Source organism: Lonchura striata, chromosome 5 (assembly GCF_046129695.1).
Source record: "Lonchura striata isolate bLonStr1 chromosome 5, bLonStr1.mat, whole genome shotgun sequence".
In the NCBI taxonomy this organism is placed as follows: domain Eukaryota; kingdom Metazoa; phylum Chordata; class Aves; order Passeriformes; family Estrildidae; genus Lonchura; species Lonchura striata.
In genome coordinates, this window is record NC_134607.1 from 41,288,599 (window position 1) to 41,307,587 (window position 18,989).

Genomic DNA, 18,989 nt, shown 5'->3' on the forward strand with positions numbered 1-18,989 from the left:
AAAGTGTCCTCTGTAATAATCAAGAGAGGTTTTTTGATCTCCCCATGCTCAGTTTCTTACAATGGGTGGAGGAGTACGTGTCAGAATTTGATTAAACCATCTTGGTCTTTAAAGTTGTTTTGTATTATACCAGCAAGTCATCTCATTAACACTTGGACAAAGTACACAGTAAGTTTGCAATTAAACATCCTCTTCCTTCCCATGGAAATCAAATACAATCTCAAATTCTTCCTTCCCTGTATTTGTTTATGTTAGACCACTGACACTGCCTAAATTATGTTAGTTTTGGTGCATACTTCAAATGAATTTTTTTATCATTATGTTCCAGACTGGACAAATAAACATCATACATGTACTTATTTTATGTAGCACCATGCCATGATACTTAAACAGAGCTAAGTTCCCTCAATGGGATACTGAGCTAACACAGCTCTCCTCTTTCTACTAGCCATGTTTAGTCATCAAGAGATAGCAAGTGTGTCTGTGTAGTACTACACTATCCCATATGAATGTATGCCTCCCCGTTTGTTTAGCTGTTTGCTCAAAGTTGTGGGTTATGAAATAGAAAGAGACTTTCTTTTATCATTTCTTATCCGCATAAATATCAGCATAACAAAGAAGAAAATTGAGTGGGCTGTTGACATAGCTATTTACTTTAATCATGGATGGTTAGAGAAGTCAAATTCTCCTGCACAGTCCTCAAGGTGCTATTAGCATCTAATTTCTGCACTTAAGAAATGGTAGATGCATCTTCAGGGATGGTTCCTGGTTGGTCCCAAGCATAAGCACTGTGTTAGTATACATGACATGATACTGTGTGATTATGTGTTTGCCAAGAACTGGAAACTGTTGGAGAGGGGAGCATAACTTGCTGTCAAATTTTGCTTTTTCAGAGCCATGTCTACTACTGGCCATGAGATGAAAACTAATGAAAAGTAGTGCCTCTGATTTGAAAAAAAACATTGGGTAGATGTCTCTGTGAGAATAATGTTGACATTCTGTAATTCTTCCACTTTATTTTGCAAAATAACATTGATTTAGTTCTAAAACTGCTTTTTTATAAATTTTTGTTCTTTCTTTCTTTCTTTCTTTCCTTCTTTCTTTCTTTCTTTCTTTCTCTTCCATTCTTCCTCTTTATCTCTCCCTCTCTCTTTTGCTCTTGTTTTTTCTTTCCCTCTTTCTCTCTTTCTTTTTTCTAACCTAACATATAACCTAATATGTTTTAGTAATTCCGGAATGACTTTTGGATTAATTTACATTTGGGCTATAGTGTGTTTGGAACCAGTGGCTCACATTTTAACTCTTGCTGGCAGAAAGAGCTTACGTATCAAGCTTTTAAAGGCACAGTTGAATCAATTGGATTTTGTGGTTTCAATTATCTATATATTTTTAGTTTTATTGCCGACAAATAGGTGGCTTACTCCCTCTACTCTCACACACTCTCACACTCTTCTCTACTCTGTATATCTTTAAAAATCTATATAAACTAAATGGCTTCTTACTTCCTACCTAAGTTCTGGGGAGGTTTTCATATTGGATACCCAGAATTGCAGAAGTTTTGCTGGTTTTTTCAACATGCAATGGGCCCCAAGTAATTTTTTTTAAAAGGTCTTTTCCTCATTGTAAGTTTTGGTAGTTCTGCCCTTTTCCTTCCTGCCTGATTTACTTATTTCTCTATAAAGTATGTAAGATAACTGTAGCTTTGCTAAAAGGTGATTTATAATTCATTAGATTTCCTAGTTCACACTTCTAAAAGATTATGTCATTGGAAGCATTCCAAAGTTTTTCCATTTTATTAGTAATAGAGAAAAAAAATCGTAAACTAGTAACAATTTCCACATTGACAGGAATAAATGAAATGTGAACCCTGTATAAACTTCTGCAGTCTGGAGTTCTGGAGTTGTTTTCCAGCCTTGGCCTGCTATATATTCTCTGTCATGTGCTCTTAGGAACAGAATCCAGATCAGTTTACTTTCTATTACATAATCTGAGTAGTTGTCACTGAGACTTAAACATTAAGTAACTATTTCCACCCATAGGAGTCATGTGTTGTGCGAGGATAGAAGAAAAATACTTTCCCAGTATGTGAGAGATGATTCTTTTGGGCTGGGATTTAAATGAGTGGTAAGACATATACAAAAAATACACTGGGCCATAATATGGAGCAGAGAAGAGAGCCTAGACAGCTGGATTCTGATCACAAGAGCCCACAGTAACTTTCATAAAGTTTACAAAAATTAATATCAGCAGAATTTCAATTGGAATCTATTGCATCTTCCTAATGTCAAATATTCAGCTCATAGATGTATGTGAATATTATATTCAGCAATAAATGAATTAAATATTGCCACTTTCAAATAATGTTTATGTAAAAAGATACAAATTTAGATTTTGAAAATATTAATTAGTGGTGCAGCCTAAGAATAGGCTAGCTTTTCCCATAATTGATATTTTTTTTCCTGCAGATTAGTATTGAAAAAGAATGGTATTAAAATGAATATCTGTTATTGTTGATAATGGAAAATCTGCTGCTTTCAAAAGATTATGCTATTTATTTTTCAAGCAATATTCAACAGCTGTGCAGATAACTCCATTAACACTGACTTGAAACCTTAGTTCTTCCATTTATAAAATATTACAACTGCATGAATCTATAGCTCCCCACTTCCAAATATCAGAATTCTTCAAATACATATCAAACAAACAGCTCCAAATTTACATTACTTCTGTTCTGAGAAGTCTTCTTTTTAAAATTTTTATTCAATGTGAGTTTTAGAGAAGATGAGTGTACTGATGTAGTTGAAAGGCTAATGTTACCAATATTGTTCAATATTGGTCTAAAAAGAATTATAATATCAATCATTTGTAAGTTGTCAAGCTGGTAACCACCATACTTTAATATGTGGGAGTAGTGCTAGAATTTAAGAGATTATGTGAGTGGTTAGAAATTAATAAGTTTATCAATACTCTTGGAGTGTAAGGAGCTAAGACTTTGACTTATGAAGGGTTTAGCTGAGCTTATTAATATTAGTTCTTTAATGGCAGAAGAAAGTTTTAGGTTGTTTTTTTTTTTTTTTGAAAAGTTGATTAATTTGGTGTTTTTTTCCAGGTCTGCAGAATTTTTCAACAACTTCAGTCAACTTACTGTTAATTCTGATTAATTCTTCAGACTGAATCACTGGCATTTTCAATTTAGCCATCAACAGTTGATTTCATTTCACTTCAACTTGGGCAGAGTGACAACCTCTTTAGCTTATATATTGTATTGACTGTCTTTTTGAAGTAATTAAAACAGAATTGCAATCACTTTGGTTGGAATTCATGTCACCTAACTATATTCATGTAGGTGTTTAGTCATCTAGAGTAAGCCAGTCATGCAGGTTTCCCTTAAAAACAGTGAAAAAAGGTAATAACAGAAGACATGATGAATGGAAATCCAACTCATGGCTATGGCTGTGAATACAGATAATGGATTCCCAGGAGAATGTGGTAGTACAACATATGAAGTTCAAAATAAAAAACAAATAAAAAACCAAACCCAGACACAAAAATCAAATTAATTATAAATACTGAATTAATATATATTAGTTTCGACAGATTATGTTAGTCATCTCACTACTGATTTAGGAATGCTCCAAATTTGATTTCAATGATGTAATAACTCAAATATATTTACAATATAATTTTCTCAGATGGAGGTTTTGGCCGTAGTCCAAATAGAATTTTAATTAGACTAATAGCATAATTTATATGCTTTGCTTTTTATAGGGAAGCATCTTTCAGGACTCACTTCTGTGTCCGTAATCCTATTTTGAGTCTTCTAAGAGGAAGAAAGGAATTCCATGGTATGCCTTTATTCTTGGTCAGACTGAATTAGATCTTCAAATACACTCTGCACTGTGTGGCCTCAGCTTAATGATTGTGTGCAGTTTTGTTCACCACAATATAAAAAAGACATTATACTATTAGAGAGTGTCCAGAGGAGGATAACGAAGATGGTGAAGGCCTTGAGGGGATGATGTGTGAGGAGTGGCTGAGGTCACCTGGTCTATTCAGCCTGGAGGAGACAAGGCTGAGGGGAGACCTTTGTGCTCTACAACTTCCTCGTGAGGAAGAGGAGGGGCAGACACTGATCTCTTCTTTGTGGTGACCAGTGACAGACAGAGGGAAGGGCCTGACGTTGCGTCAGGGGAGCTTTAGGTTGAATATTAGAAAATGGTTCTTCACCCAGAGGGTGTTTGGGCACTGGAACAGGCTCTCCAGGGAAGTGGTCACAGCACCAGCCTGACAGAGTTCAAGAAGTATTTGCACAAAAAATCTCAGGTGTGTGTGTCACTCTTGGGGTGTCCTTTGCAGCTGGACTTGATGATCCTTGTGAGTCCTTTCCAAGTCAGCCCATTCTGTGATTCTGTGGATATTCCCACAGCCATCAGGTCAGATCTGCAATTATCCTAGTATAGCTCAGCAGAGTTCTTGCTGTAACATCCAATTATCTGCCCAGTTGAGGCTGTTGCTTAAGAATCAGTCAATTGAAATGCTAGACCCTAAGAAGAAAGAAAGTTATGGGGATTTCTCATTTAATTTTATCTTACAGCATGAGCCTGCCTCTGCCAACCTCCTAGACAGTATGAACAATAATTTGCATATATCTGCCTTGGATGTGGGAGGGGCTCTCACGTTCCCACACTGCTTCAAGCACTTGTTTTGTCACTGCTTCAGTGGGATGACAAGTACACCACAATACTGATTCTGAACTGCAAATAATTACGTATTTGTTTCATAGATACAAATACCTATAACTAGTTCCTTCATCTGCTCTTCAAGAAAAACAAAATGTTCTGTTTCTCAATAAGCTAGTGATTTAGACTTAAAATACCTGTAGATGTATTTTTAAGAATAAAGTGAAATAGGATTTAAGTAACAATGGTGATTTTGGAATTATTTTTGCTTAGACTTTTAGCAAGAGTCACAAACTCTAATGTTAGCCCTATAAATACAATTTAATGTAATACATTATATGTAAGTTATTTTATTGTCACATAGAAGTCTGGAAAGCATTTACAGACATAACCCTTAGATTCAAGTCTGTAGGAGAAACTTTACAAAACCCAACATCTTTCTAAAATGCTGTCTAGCCTGGGCACATTTTTAGTAGTTTTGGTCTCACACAGGGTGTATTTGTACTTAAGATTAAACCCTAGTGGAAAAAAGGCAGTGAATTGCGACTCTGAGTGCATCTTTCATCTACATGGGTTTTTTTTATCACTTAGTCTCTGAACACAGACAAAAAGGAGACTGATTTCCCATTTCAGGATAATTAGCCTGTTCTTTAAAGCTAGGAACCAGAGCTCCTTAGGAGCTATTTTGCCTCAAGATCTGAGTAGTTAGAACTAAAAGCAGGGAACAGACTCTGTTGCTACTTTACAGTCTTTCCACATGTTCCCTTTCTCCAGAAAAAAAAAAAAAAAAAACCAAAACATTGCAAGTAGGAGCAAAGCCTTCTCACAAAACTAACAAGAAATGTTTTTCTTCAAAGGCTCAAAATTGTTCCCAAGATTATGACAATAACTTATAGAAGTTGGTGAGGCAATACCATTTGATGAGATGGTACCTGCTATTCTGCTATCCTGCTGAGAACTCTTAAAGAGGGGTTAATGAAAATTTACAAACTTACAGCATTTAAGCAAGGATCTTTGATGAGAGTATAATTCCTATTTAACTCATTATGTTCTAATGCTGCTACAGAGTAAATAATTTCAAATACAGCAGTGTAATTAACATGTGTTAAGGGTAAGTTGGAGCAGCAGACTATTCAAATCTATAAAACAAACATTGTACCCCACCTGAGTTCCTAGCTCTAGTATTAATCAGTACAAATAATCTGCATTGGCTACTTAATGAGATTCTAAAATACACACATATTTAAAAATCTCAGTCATAAGTCATGTTTTATTTGGACATTAGTCTACATGCCAGCTCTGACATTGATCTTAGGACACGAGACTTAGGTCACTCAGTCTGTTATCACATTTGTTTCCCATGTCTTAAAGTGGATTGTATTTCTCAGTCACCTCACAGGGATATTATAAGACTGATTTTGCTCAAGTTTGCAAAGCTTTTCACAATTCTTGGTTTACTGTCTGGAACTGGAGGGCAGTACACAAATGTGAAGTATTTCTACTATCCTAACAGCAGCTGGGGACAGATTTTTCACATTCCAGTTCTTATACTCTGGGACATGTGACTGCTGAGCCAAGTGGTGATGGGGCACATTGAGGACAGGGCAGACAAAATGCAAGCAGGAAGACAGTTACTCTAACTTTGCAGAAAAACAAAACTAAAACTCCCAGTAAAATCAGAGTCTTAGTAAACAAGAGAACAATATAAATCCTTCTCAGAAGGGTCTTTGACAAGCTGTTGTAATGATAGCTGATTCTGGCAGCTGGCAAGTGCAGAATATTAATGAAGCATTGGTAGGCACATGAGCACTTTGAACAGTTTGATTATAACTGACTGAAGTATACAATGCATGGTATCCATATACATTATTTGTTTGTAGCATTTGCTCTTAGTTTGACTTTGTTGCTTGCTTGCTACTTTTTTCCTTTTTGTCTTTCTCCCTTTTTTCCTTCCTTTCACATCTATCCCTTTTCCCTTCCTCCTCCTTCCTTTTTTTCTTTCTCTCTTTTATTCACTAGTTCTCATAAGCCTAGTTAAGTTCAAATGTGATGAAAACTGCAATAAAGATGTTGCTTATTAGGTGTTATAAAAATGTCCTCTTGTTTCTGTCCTATTATTTGGTAGCAGATATATGCAGCTTCTATTACAGTAAACTGCGTTCTTGTTCACTGCTTACATAAATAGGATTTATACAGGGGAACTAGAAAGAGCTTAGGAGAAAAGTCTTGTGCACATCTGACTCAGGGTATGTAAAGGCTGAGGAATCTCAGTGTGTTTGACATTGAGAAGTGAGATTGATGGCTTCACTCAGGACCCACTCCAGTCACTATTCCCCTGCTGCTTCCCTGGAGGGGGCAGGCAGTGTTCCTCGCCCACTGCTTGCCTATAAAGGCATAGGTACGAGCAGTGCTCTCTTTCTAGCTTTAAGCACATGATGGAATTCATATGACTGACTAAAAACACTGGTGGTGATCTTTATTTACTCAAGTGCTGTTTCTTTTTTTCTTATTTTGGTCTGATACTGTGTCCTTCATGTGAACATCATCACACATGCTGCTTCATTCCTTCATCTTTTGCTTTTCCCTTTATCAACATTTGTGTCTACTAATGTAAAATCTTGGGTTTTTTTGGTTGCTGTTGGATTTTGCACTTCTAATAATACTACCTATATTACTCAAATATTACCAGTTAGGCTTAGGTTAGAGCTGGGTATATTAATGGATTAGACTTCTTTAGGAGGGATTCAGTTTCAGGGATTGCAGCAGGACATTAGGTGCAGATTTTACAGGAGAATGCTTCTTTAGGTCCTGAGCATGTATGGAATATTTGAGATGTTGGATTTAATGTTTGTGAGAAAATGAGCACTTATTTTCACCTTGGTACAAGCATATATTTGTTATTTTTTTCATCTTCACCTTTTATTGACTGGAGCTATATTGGCCATGGTGATCATAAAGGAATATCAGGGAAGCTATTCTTAGCTCTACTTCATGGAGTAAACAGGAGGTGTGAGATACTATGATCCAGGCTCTTCTTTGTGACAGCGTAATGCCCACTGTAGGTTGGCAGAAAGGACCATGCAGTGGCCTTTGCACCAGTTTGCCTCTAGGCTAAGGCACAGAAGCAGCCAATGCCCGTTTGCTTTTGAAGGGAGGAAGGCACCAAACCATCAGAGCCTGTTCTTCTGCCCTAAAGGGATAGATATAGTGGGATCTCTCCAAATTATTAGTGACATTCAGGAACCTTCAGCATTCTTTTAACCAATGTGGTGGCTGTGATTTTTCAAAGTGCTTTTGTATTATTTTTAGGAAAAGGAGTGCTTCCTCACTAAATTGATAAGCCCCTTCCATTTTTGTGAAGAGCAATGTGTTGATGTTTTTTGCCGTTACAAAAATTTATAATAGCGATAGAAGTGTTGTCATGTGAATATTAAATATGAAAACAAATATGTTCAAGCCTTTGAAGTGTAAGAAAACAATAGTTAGCCTTTTTTCTTGAAAAAACCCAAAGTTTTTTCAGATGAGCAGAACAACAGTTTTTCTGGGATAGATAGCAAACTCTCATTCTTTACTTCCATTTAACTCACAGAAATGGAATTCTGCTTTTTATGGCAAATTTAAGTTTTTATTCTCTTGAACCTGCAGTTGATAATTTTTTATTTGTGCTCTAAGTTACAGTGGGCTTACTGAGGGATTTTTCCTTCTAATTGATTTTATTAGTAAAAAGAAAGTACTATTTAACAGTGTTGACAAAGTTAAGTCTCAGCAACCAAAAGTGTTTCTGTTTGTCCAACTTGTTCTAATGGCAGGCCCAGGTTTTCCTCTCTGAGTTTTCTCAGTGAGCTAACATTAAACTGAGACTGGGATAAGTAGAAACAAAGTACATACCAGAGATTGTTTCTGGACATGCATATAAAAAGATATATATGCTCTGTGTACAGAGCAATAGGTACCTATTGCTGCCAGCAGGAAATCTCAGTTATATGATAGAGAAGCCAAACTACCTGGGCTTTTAAAATTTTGCCTAAAAGCCAGATGTTTTAGTAATTGATTTAGTTTCCCCCAGAGGTGTGCCAGCTACCTGAGATTGCAGTTGATGTCTACAGTCTGCTTCAGTGAACTGGACAATCAAAAGTACACTGGTTTCTATCACAGGACTAGCCTAGCAATAGGTAATCTTAAAAATAACATTTTGCTTGTTTTGTGGCATATATTGCATGCAGTGCTACATGACATTTAGCCTAAAAGTACTCCAGGCACTCTCCCAAGAGATAAGTATAAGCTGACACTGTTGGGTTTTTTTAGTTTTTGTTAAGGCAATCATCTCACTCCCACTGCTAATGCAGTTTACTGTGAGAAATTGGAATATGCTGTAAGAGGCACAGAAGAAATCATGTAGAGGCTTGCTGGTAATAAGCATAAGAGCAACCTACTCACTGTTATCATCCACAGTTTTCAAAACTAGTATGGCAGGAGACCAATCAAGAGTTATAAGTTGCCTAAATGCTCAAGAAAGAAACAGGGAGGAAAGAAGAATTTGCAGTTCATACTGTATGTGTAGGCTGGATTTCACAGAAAAAACCACAGTGGACTCCAGTGTTTAATAATAACGGGATTTGTTAATGGAAAAAATCTCAGAAATACAAAATGGATTTTCACTGCTACATAATTTCTAAAAAAGGTACTGCAGAATGTAAATAAAAGTAAGGTTTTAGATACCAGGTAGATACTAGCAATATGGAATTTATCTCAGTCCTTTTGTATTTTTGTGGATTTGAGCTGCCTGAATGTGTTGGCCACACCTCTTAGAACCTCTGTAAGGTATCATTGTGGCAGCTCTTACAATCAATTCTAAATTATAGAAGAGATATGGAAAGCTTCCTGTTGTCTTCTAATATGTGGAAATAGCAAAATTAGTACCATTGAGTTCCACCTTGTTCCTGCAAGTAATATCAGCATCAAAATATCAAAATCTTAAGAGTAAAATATGGAATTTTAATATTGTGTATTTATTTTATGGATACACAGGGAATTTTAAATCCCTGCTTAGATATCTGCTTTTCAGATGTTCGCAATTTGTTCCTCTCTGTTGTTGATCATGATTTTGCTGCGGTACCAATAAATATTATTAACACTTCTTTATAGTGTTTAGTTATAATTTAGGTGTAACTTTTTTCCATTGTTTCTTCTCCACACTGTACATGGTAGAGCTGCATAAATTAATCCACTTTGCAATAAGTGACTAACTGCAAATAGAACTTCAGTGACTGAGATGAGTGATTTTTAACAGTTGCCACATATTGACTAGGCTATTGGAAATATTCTTGCCACAAGTGTTTTTGCAGAACAGCTTTTGCGCCTAAAAGCAGGTACTCTTGTTCTGTGGTCCCATGAAGGGTGGAAATTGATCTTTTCTCCAAGGATTTTTATATATTTCCTGCAGATTATTATTGAATAATTTGATATGAAAGAAAGGAAAAAGAAAATTGACAATCTGTTTCTTTACTTGTGTTTCAGTCTAGTTGGAGAAGAGACAGAGACCAAAAATGCCACCTGCAACAGGAGCACCAGATTACCCACCTCCTGATGGAGGCTGGGGATGGGTTGTGGTCTTTGGGGCTTTTATCTCCATTGGATTTTCCTATGCCTTCCCCAAAGCCATCACAGTGTTCTTCAAAGAAATACAAGAGATCTTCCACACATCATATAGTGAGATAGCTTGGATATCATCGATAATGTTGGCTGTCATGTATGCAGGAGGTAAGATATTCCTGAAATTAATAAACAGTTTTGCTTGGTTGTGTTTTTCATATGGTCTTAAAGCATTTATTCCCCTTAGGGCCTTTTCTTTGTTCCACTAGCTAACATTTAGGTAATTTGGATAAAAAAAGATTTTGCAATCTTTCCCTAAAGTCACAATTTTTGAGAGTATAATTTCCCAACAAATCAATGCCCGAATAATTTCTCCTGGGTCTAGGGGTGAATTTGTTCCGATTCCACTGCTTTGGTGAGCTTTCTCAGTACATTCAATGATGAAGCTTAATCACAGAAAATTATTACAGCAATGAGGGTTCATTCATGAGACACGGGTATTGCTCCATAGACAGTGGGTTTACACCTGGTCCTTATTTGTCCTAAGAGTGATGTTTCAAACATGCCATCTGTATGATAGCTAAGATGCAGACAATCTTATTCTTGGGTCAGAACAGTGAACACAAATTCTCTGATACCTTGTTTCTTGTAAGCAAGCAAGTAAAGGAACAAGACAGATGTAAAAGGATTTAAAAGTATAAAGTTATGTTTAAAAACTAAGTGTCAAATCTGCTTTGACAGGCTTTGTGTCTATCAGCCTAAAGACTAACTTGTTAAATTCTGCATGGTTTCTTCATTTCTTCAGAACTTTTTTCTCCTTTAATTGCTGGTGAAAGCTAGCTGCTGCTTAGGTAAAAAACACTTAGACAGTTCAAAGGTGTGAATTATGTTAATTCAGGCAACATATCTGGTATTACCCTTTCTTTTAATGTTAAGAGGTAACCACCTGGAGCATCTGAGTATTTGCACTTTGGAGCAATTAAATGTGTACATTTACAAATGTGCGTTTATATATATGTACATATGTGTGAATGTATTGACATAGAGACTGAAGACATTGTGCTGATAGCACACTAAAACTAAAACTCTTTAATCACTGAAGAGTGTCACTCCAGTATTTTTCAGAAGTAGTATCTGTGTAATAGTAAAGTACAGTGTTGTCAGATCCAACAAATGATCTATTGAAGGGTGAATGAAGTCTCATTTCCAGTATGGTAGATTTTTTATCTCTTATTTGAGTCCCCTAAGGTCTGACACATGAATGACCCTACCTTATGTATCAATCAGGGAAGTAAGGAGCATGCCTACAAAGAGGATCAGGCTATCTGGTTTGCTCTCTCAAGCTACCTCTTTTCCCCATCTGAGTACAATCATACAGTATTAGCTTTTGCACCTCAGTTAATGGGATGAAAAAATTGATCTTTTTTCAAATTCTGCCGATCACAGAGAACTTATGAAGATGTCTTGACAAATGGTATCAATATCTACAGAAGCATGCTATTCAGATATTTTGATACTATTTTTATTTACATACTAATAGAAAATTGTAAGTTATTCACATGCTGGTGGAGAAATACAAAGGATTTTATAGGACCAGCAACAATAGTCAAGTGAATTCACCAGGTGAAGAAATAACTTGAAGCAATCAAGAGTGAATTTCATCACATTCAAGTCCTGCCCTAAAGTAGCACTTTCTTAAGGGTGCATCAGCACTTGCACAGTGGAGTGTACCTGTGTAACTGTGGAAGCCTCTGAGCAAGTGCTGAACCCATCTTCCCATCTGCATGGGAAGAACACAGGTGTTGAAAAGCTGGATTTTTTTTGGCTGTCTATATGCTGTGACTTGCTGACCCTGAGCTCCTTTAACAATGTAAAGCAGGTTTGCTCTATAGTGCTGGTGCTGCTATGTTGTGTTCTCTGCATAGCATTTCATTTATGCCATTTCTGTCAGGTCAAAGTTCACACAGGTTTTATTAACAGTGCACATGCAAATCTCAGGACATTTCACTGTGGCCACTTTTATCTGTGAGGTTCAATGTGCACAACTTTTCCTACTAAATACAAATGATTCAGTATTTCTGCCTTTTCTCTAATACTTCAGTGACTGTTCTGATTACCAGTTACCAACTGCACTTGTATATTGGCATTAAAAACTACAAAATTGTTTGCTATTCATTCTGCTAATACATAACCCATTTGCTACTAAGATTATCAGCACAGGAACAGTAAACAGCATTGTTTGGATATCTTGTTATAGGCTTGTGGTTTTAAAATGCTGAGAATGACGACCCTGCCTGATATAAACACTCTTTGAAGCCCAAGCTTCTCTCAGACTACTTCCTAAAAACTAGGCCATTTAGACAATCACTGGCAGAATATGAAATAGCCATCTGGAAAAACATTTCTGAAGGAAATCACTTCATTGTTTTTACTGTCTGAAGGTGGTTTGATTCTTCCTTCACATTTGATGTGCTGTAACATGAAATACACGTTCAGGCCACAAGTACAAGGTGCATTTGTTTATTGTGAAGTGTGATACGTGCACCTGCGATGAACACTGTTCATCATGCTACTAATGAAGGTAACCTGAAAACATCTAAGATCTGTCATCCTCATTACAGCTTAGCATTCAACCTATTAATCATCTCAGTGGGGTCAGTGAATAAGTTAGACTCTGTGCAGACACTTTTTGCTTTGGAGGCTGCAGCCTCTTGCAGTAATTAGCTGGCATCTGTGTTTCAGCAACAAGGTATTAACTTACCTTTCAATGCCTCAGAAAAAAGCTCCAGTAAGGAGCTAAAAGAATGTTAATTATATTTATCACTTACTTCATACTTAGAATAAATGGCATTAAATTATAGCAGACCATCTGGCAATCCATATGGTCTCCTGCAGTCCTGGTTAATTCCAGCAACTAGGTCAAGCACAGCATTCACCCTGTTAGGAAAGCACCAGGCAGAGGTGACAAATCTGATAAATCAAATCAATATGAAAGTAATTTTCTCTCTCAATCCGGCACAATATGCAGTTTCATACTGCTTTCTGTTGTATTTTAGGGGGTTGGTTTGTTTGTTTTCTTAAGCTCTCTCTTCCTTCTTCCCCCACCCCCAACTTTTTGATGCTTGTTAGAGTTTACTAAAAAGGCATCCCAAAAAGCAAGATCCAGTGATGTGATTAGGGTTACAAGTACTGCACAGCCTCTACTGTTCAGACCATGTTTGATAAAAGCATCCTCTGGAGAAGAGCAGTTGTTCAGTCTCCATGGTAACTCCTTCTTCTGCCTTTCGTGAGCAGTGACTGTCAGTTGCATTAAATTAAGGGTGATGGGTTTGTGATGGATTCCTACACCCAAGGGACTGAGACTGGGACCACCAGACTTTTGTTATTGGAGGACAGAAGCTGGGATAAAATGGAATTATTTGAGTTATCCTGACAATACAATCTGTATTCTTGTATGTGTATGCACAAATAATGTATATAAAATGCATATGCATGTATGTATTCTTATTAAATATATATGTATCCATAGATTTACAAAGTCATATTTCTGCTCCAACACATAGAGAAATTAAGGAATTAAAGAAAAATGTCAAGTACTTTTGACCTCAAGTTCTTTTAGTTCATTCTTCTCTTTTTCAAAACTTTACCTCTCACTTTGTGTGGCGTTATCAGCCAAAGATGATTAAGGAGCTTCTTATCAGAGCTTGATCTGTTTCCAGTAAAAATGTTTTCATTGCTTTCAGTGTGGGTTTGATAGGAGCCATAATGGCAGCTATGGAACCCATGTGACAGGTCTGGTGATTTCAGACAGAGCTGACCTTGAGTTTTAGATTTCCTCAGGGAAAAAGCAGTTTGTTCACTTGTTGGTCCTTAACTGTTTTTCTGTCATTTTTCCAAGTACAGTTTCAGTTTGCAGTTTTTCTTTCTTTCTTTTGTTTGTTTTTTTTTTTTTTTTCTCCAAAAGAACTTTTTGGGTGTAACATTGGATTATGAAGATTAGTTAAGAGCTGATAAATCCTTCAAGACATACCCAGCTGTGAAATGTGGAGCAGTCCTGCTGGTCTGAAGTTCAGAAAACGTAATAGTTTCATTTAAATTCTGGGTAATGTTTCTGAGTAAATAGTTGAAAATGCATTTTTAGGCTGCTTTTGAAGAATGATGCTATGTAAGTGTATGGAGTGGCCATTATAATTTTTCAAAACACACTTATTCTTAAAAAATGTAGCACTTAATATCTTCCTTTCTCTTCAGTATTGCATAATTTATTCAAGTCTGAAGTTAAGTGTTTCCAAACAGTAGCAAAGCCTTGGAGGATTTTTCATGTGACAGCACAAAAGTAGCCTATAGACAAGTCCTCATTTTGACTTTGTCTAATATTAATTTGGAAAATAACGTATCATATGCTATGTTCAAAATATTTGTGATTTTATCTCAGTGGGTGTTTTGGTGATATTGCTGTGAAGATGAAATGGCATGCACAGTGGAGATGACAGTTGTGAAATCCATGTAACATAAACAACAGATGGTTATGGATTTTTACTTTTGGGCAGGATCTGGGTTCCTACACTTTTCTTCCTCCCTGATAACATTTTCTAATTTTGGTTTTACAAATGCTGGCACAAGGAATTCAGTGGCCATCTATATGGAGATTGAGAAGCTTTCTTGAATTGACCTATCTCCTTTGTTGTGAGGGGCAAGTGTTTTTCCCCATCAGAATATGCAAAGTGTTGCATTTTAATAACCTCATTTAGAGTGCCCTTGAAAGCAGAACTTACTAACTTTCTGAGTTCCTCATGGGCATAAGGGAATACTTCACATTTAGCCTGAGATATATGAAAAACATTTATGTCAAGTTAATTTGAAACTCACAGATAAAGGAAAAGGAGTTGTAATGAGGTTTCACAAGAACAGAGCATTTTGACTCTTACTAGCAAATGGAGATAAGAGTAACAAAATATTATAAATATACATTAGTTCAGTTCTTAAAAAACAAGACATGAATGCTAAAACCTGTTAAGGGCAATACAGCCAGGTCTTGTATTCTTTGGAAGGCTGTGAGTTTTAGTAAAACTGGATGTTGTAATGTTCTGCAGAAGCAATGCATGTTTTAAACAGAGATGCTTTCCTAAATATTTAGAAAACACTCTAAAATTATCAAGAGAAGAAATGTGAAAAAAACCCCAAACCATATCTGTTTTAGATGGTTTTATGAATTTTCTTTTCAAACAGGTTTGTCACCTTATGTACAGGAGCAAGATGGTTTTCTGCTTTGCAACTTGCTACATTTTGCTGAACAGATAACATCTAATTGCTAAATCTTCAGTGCCTTTTGGGGATCCAATTTTGTAATGTTTTCATGAAAAAAAGAGTTTTGCTGGGATCTGGATTCACTTAGGAAGCCAGTCTCAAAGCTAAGGACATGGTTCCACTGAGGGAAATAAGGAGTTCTTTGTCATTTATTGTATGCTTGTGTTAATTTTCAGTAATTGTCAGAAAGACATTACATGATAAAGAGTTCCCACTGTGTTTCTATGAACCTCTTTTGATGCTTCAGCCATAGGGTATCGGTCATGGTTTCATATATACGATCGCCTGGGGCATGCTTTGGAGGTGAACATGGCATTGCTGGGTTAATGATTATGCTTGATGGTCTTAGAGGTCTTTTTCAACCTTAACAATTCCATGATTCTATAGAAATATTTGTGGCAACTTAAATTTAATTAACTTTAGCCTTTTACTAAAACAGGTCTCATTTACATACAAGTAGGCAATGTGGATTGCATAAGGAACATTAATTAATAACTCTTTCCCTTTGTAAGACTTTGTATTTGTCTTGATATTAATTGCTTTTATAGACAGGGATTTCAATAAGTAAATCAATATTGACAGCTTTTTTATCTGCATAAATGATGCTTTTTTGATTTCCACTAGTTTCAATTAACAGGTCAAAGTCTAACAATAATAAATATCATGCATCATTTTCTAAGGGGATTAAACTTTGGGTTTGTTTAAGAAAGGTATCAAGGGACAAACTGAAGCCTTTGATATGTTCATTGAGCTTGTAAAGCTTTGAGGAAAGAATGCTTATTTTGTGAGTACTGCAAATGTTGGATTAGTTCCCATATAGTTTTTCAGTGGACTATACAATGGCTGTGTTCGTGATGTGTGTTGGGTTATTCAAAGGTAAGGAAACAATGGTCTAGAGCAACTGGGAATCATGAGACATTTATGCAGATACCATAGAAGAACTGTGGGGAAGGAAAAGTCTGTGTATACCATTGTAGTCACCCAGCAGTTCAAATGAAAGAATAAACCCAGCACTTTACAAAGAACTTATTATAGAATTTTACTGGTCCATTGTTTTGGAATGTCTAAGAACTATTCCCTTGTTTATTTTGGAGAGTATGTTCAAGGAAAACAGAGTTGTACTGATATGTTTAAAAGATTTTCTAAGCCTGTATCAAATGGCAACAGCTGAGACGTACTGTGATTCATAAAGATATGTAGTTCTGCAGTCATTAGCAGAGGTGAGTGTGCCAGGGACTTAGTGACAAGTTTATGGTGATGCCAGAGGAACAGCAGAAATAAAAAAAGTGATGGTTTAGAATGTTTTTTATGATTATATGAGATACTCTTTAAATTTATTTACTAATTTTGAAGGTTTTTGTAAAGACTATGTGGCACGTGTTTAAATGTATAAACCATATGCAGAGTTTTTTAGGAGTCAGAAACTTTTCATCTAATAGTGATATTCTACTGAGATTCTTCTGTACATCCAAGAATACAAAAAAATGCAGCTATAGTAGGTAATACATGTTTTGTTGGTGCATGCAAGCCAAAAAAAATAAAATCTTAGCTTTCTTTTCCACACATTTTTGCAGGCATTTTTTCATTGTCAAGAAACAGTTAAGTATTTCCATTGCAGTTCTACCTGATTTTTGCTTGGGGTAATATCTACTACGACATGACATCCAAATGAAAGAATGTGATTAAAACAGTAACTCTATTGTGAAAAAAAGATGTTGATTTCCTCATATAGTTCAAACATGTCTTTTAACAGTTTCTCACTGATCATGGGAATGTGTGCCCATTTGGTTTTCTACGTGTAATGCTTTTAAACATGTACCATTAAGAGCTTTAACTTAAAGAAAACTTTGAAGAAAGTAACGGTATGCTTACAGCTTTTTAGCTATAGTAGCTAGAGATAATATGAGCAGGATTCATATGTTTAGTCTTCCTCAGCGTAGGCACCTACATCTGACCAGTTGTCTAAACATCTTCTGTTGTCAGTCAATAAAAGTGGGAATTTCTAATTCATTCCTTCTGAAGCTGAATATCTGAAACACTTTAAATATAAAGACTTTGGCTTTTGAGTGCTAAAAGAATCTAGAGGTAAAGTTCAAATTTTGCACAAATCTGAGTTGATTTCGTGCTACATGATTGTTACCCTACATTATAATTTGCATTATATTTTATATAATACATTATATTTTGCTACCTAGAGATATTGAAATCTAAGAACATTCTTATTAGAGATACACACACATTGTTAGGGGTTTTAAGCTTGTTGTGGGTGAGGTTTTATTTTCTTCTTTAATCATTTTATATGTTGAATGGGTTATAATTCTCCTACGTTCCAGTGACACTGATTCAGTTGCATTAGTTTTAATGCTATTAAAAATACCTGGTAATTTTAACAGTACCTTTGAGCTTGTAAATCTTCTCTTACTTTGCAATGACTTTCCTCATACCCCTAATTCACTTTCTTCCATAACCAGATAAGGAAAAAACCACAACTGGCTTGTCTAATAATTGGCTATGTTTGAATTCTTCTGTAGCTGATTATAAGCTGATAGAAATCTGTGGATCTGTTATATTTTCTTATGTTCTCTGAATGATTTAAAAGTTAAGTACAGTTCAGTCTCTTTTTAACAAGATCCCCAAACACTTATCAGTATCAGCTGGCAGCACCAAATTTGTCATGCTGCAAACCTTACTCATACTGCTCTCCTATGGAGGAATCCTTTGTTCTTCCTGGAAAAGAATTCACCTGACTGGGAATTTAGTTCCTTTAAAAGGATGAGCTTCTCTGTCCCACATACAGCTGGCATGTACCCAACTTGCAATAATAATTTCTCCATATTGTGGCGTTGCTAAGCTTTAAGTTTATGCAATACTTGCCTCCTCAGAATAGTTGTACTTTCAGAGCAGCAAGTAAATAAATGAAGTGCAGGAGGTTTTACTTCTCAATACTTAACTTAAAGACTGTCTTTAGAGGAACTATACAACCAGAATGGTTACCATGAAACATTTGATTAAGGAACATAAGAGTTTAAAGCTGGACAGGAGGAACATCTTCATTGATGATGTTACTCTCTTATCAGAGGCATCTAAAATAACTGAGACTCCATTCCAAGTATGGACATTGGTGTTTATCCTGCAAGAAATGCTTCATTTTAAATACCTTAGTGATCTCATAAAGTTCAAAGTTAAATTAATTTTTTCTTCACCTACCTAAAGTCAACATATAAACATGTTTATATATTTATGCAAATATGTTCATCCTTAGGTGTGTTTGCAACATCAAGATTTCCTGACAGTGTACCTTCAATGACTTACATGATTCCAAAAGCATTCATTAAAATCTTATTTTTATTTATATTCATCTTAAAAAGACATGCCCCATAAATGATTAATATCTTTTTCCCCAGATAAAAT

At 35.8% G+C, this 18,989-nt stretch overlaps 1 protein-coding gene across 5 annotated transcripts in view; it reads left to right on the plus strand.

Annotated features, from left to right (window-relative positions):
- SLC16A7 (solute carrier family 16 member 7) overlaps positions 1 to 18,989 on the plus strand; it is a 79,376-nt gene that overhangs the window by 35,722 nt on the left and 24,665 nt on the right. For 4 of the 5 annotated variants that reach the window (XM_021547458.2, XM_021547456.2, XM_077783488.1 and 1 more), the window contains one exon: positions 10,197 to 10,439. In XM_021547458.2, coding sequence (XP_021403133.1) covers positions 10,226 to 10,439 — 214 coding nt within the window. In that variant the 5' untranslated portion in view covers positions 10,197 to 10,225. Of the gene's footprint in view, positions 1 to 1,311; positions 3,846 to 10,196; positions 10,440 to 18,989 lie in introns of those variants that run through there. The other variant, XM_021547459.3, reaches the window with a different exon arrangement.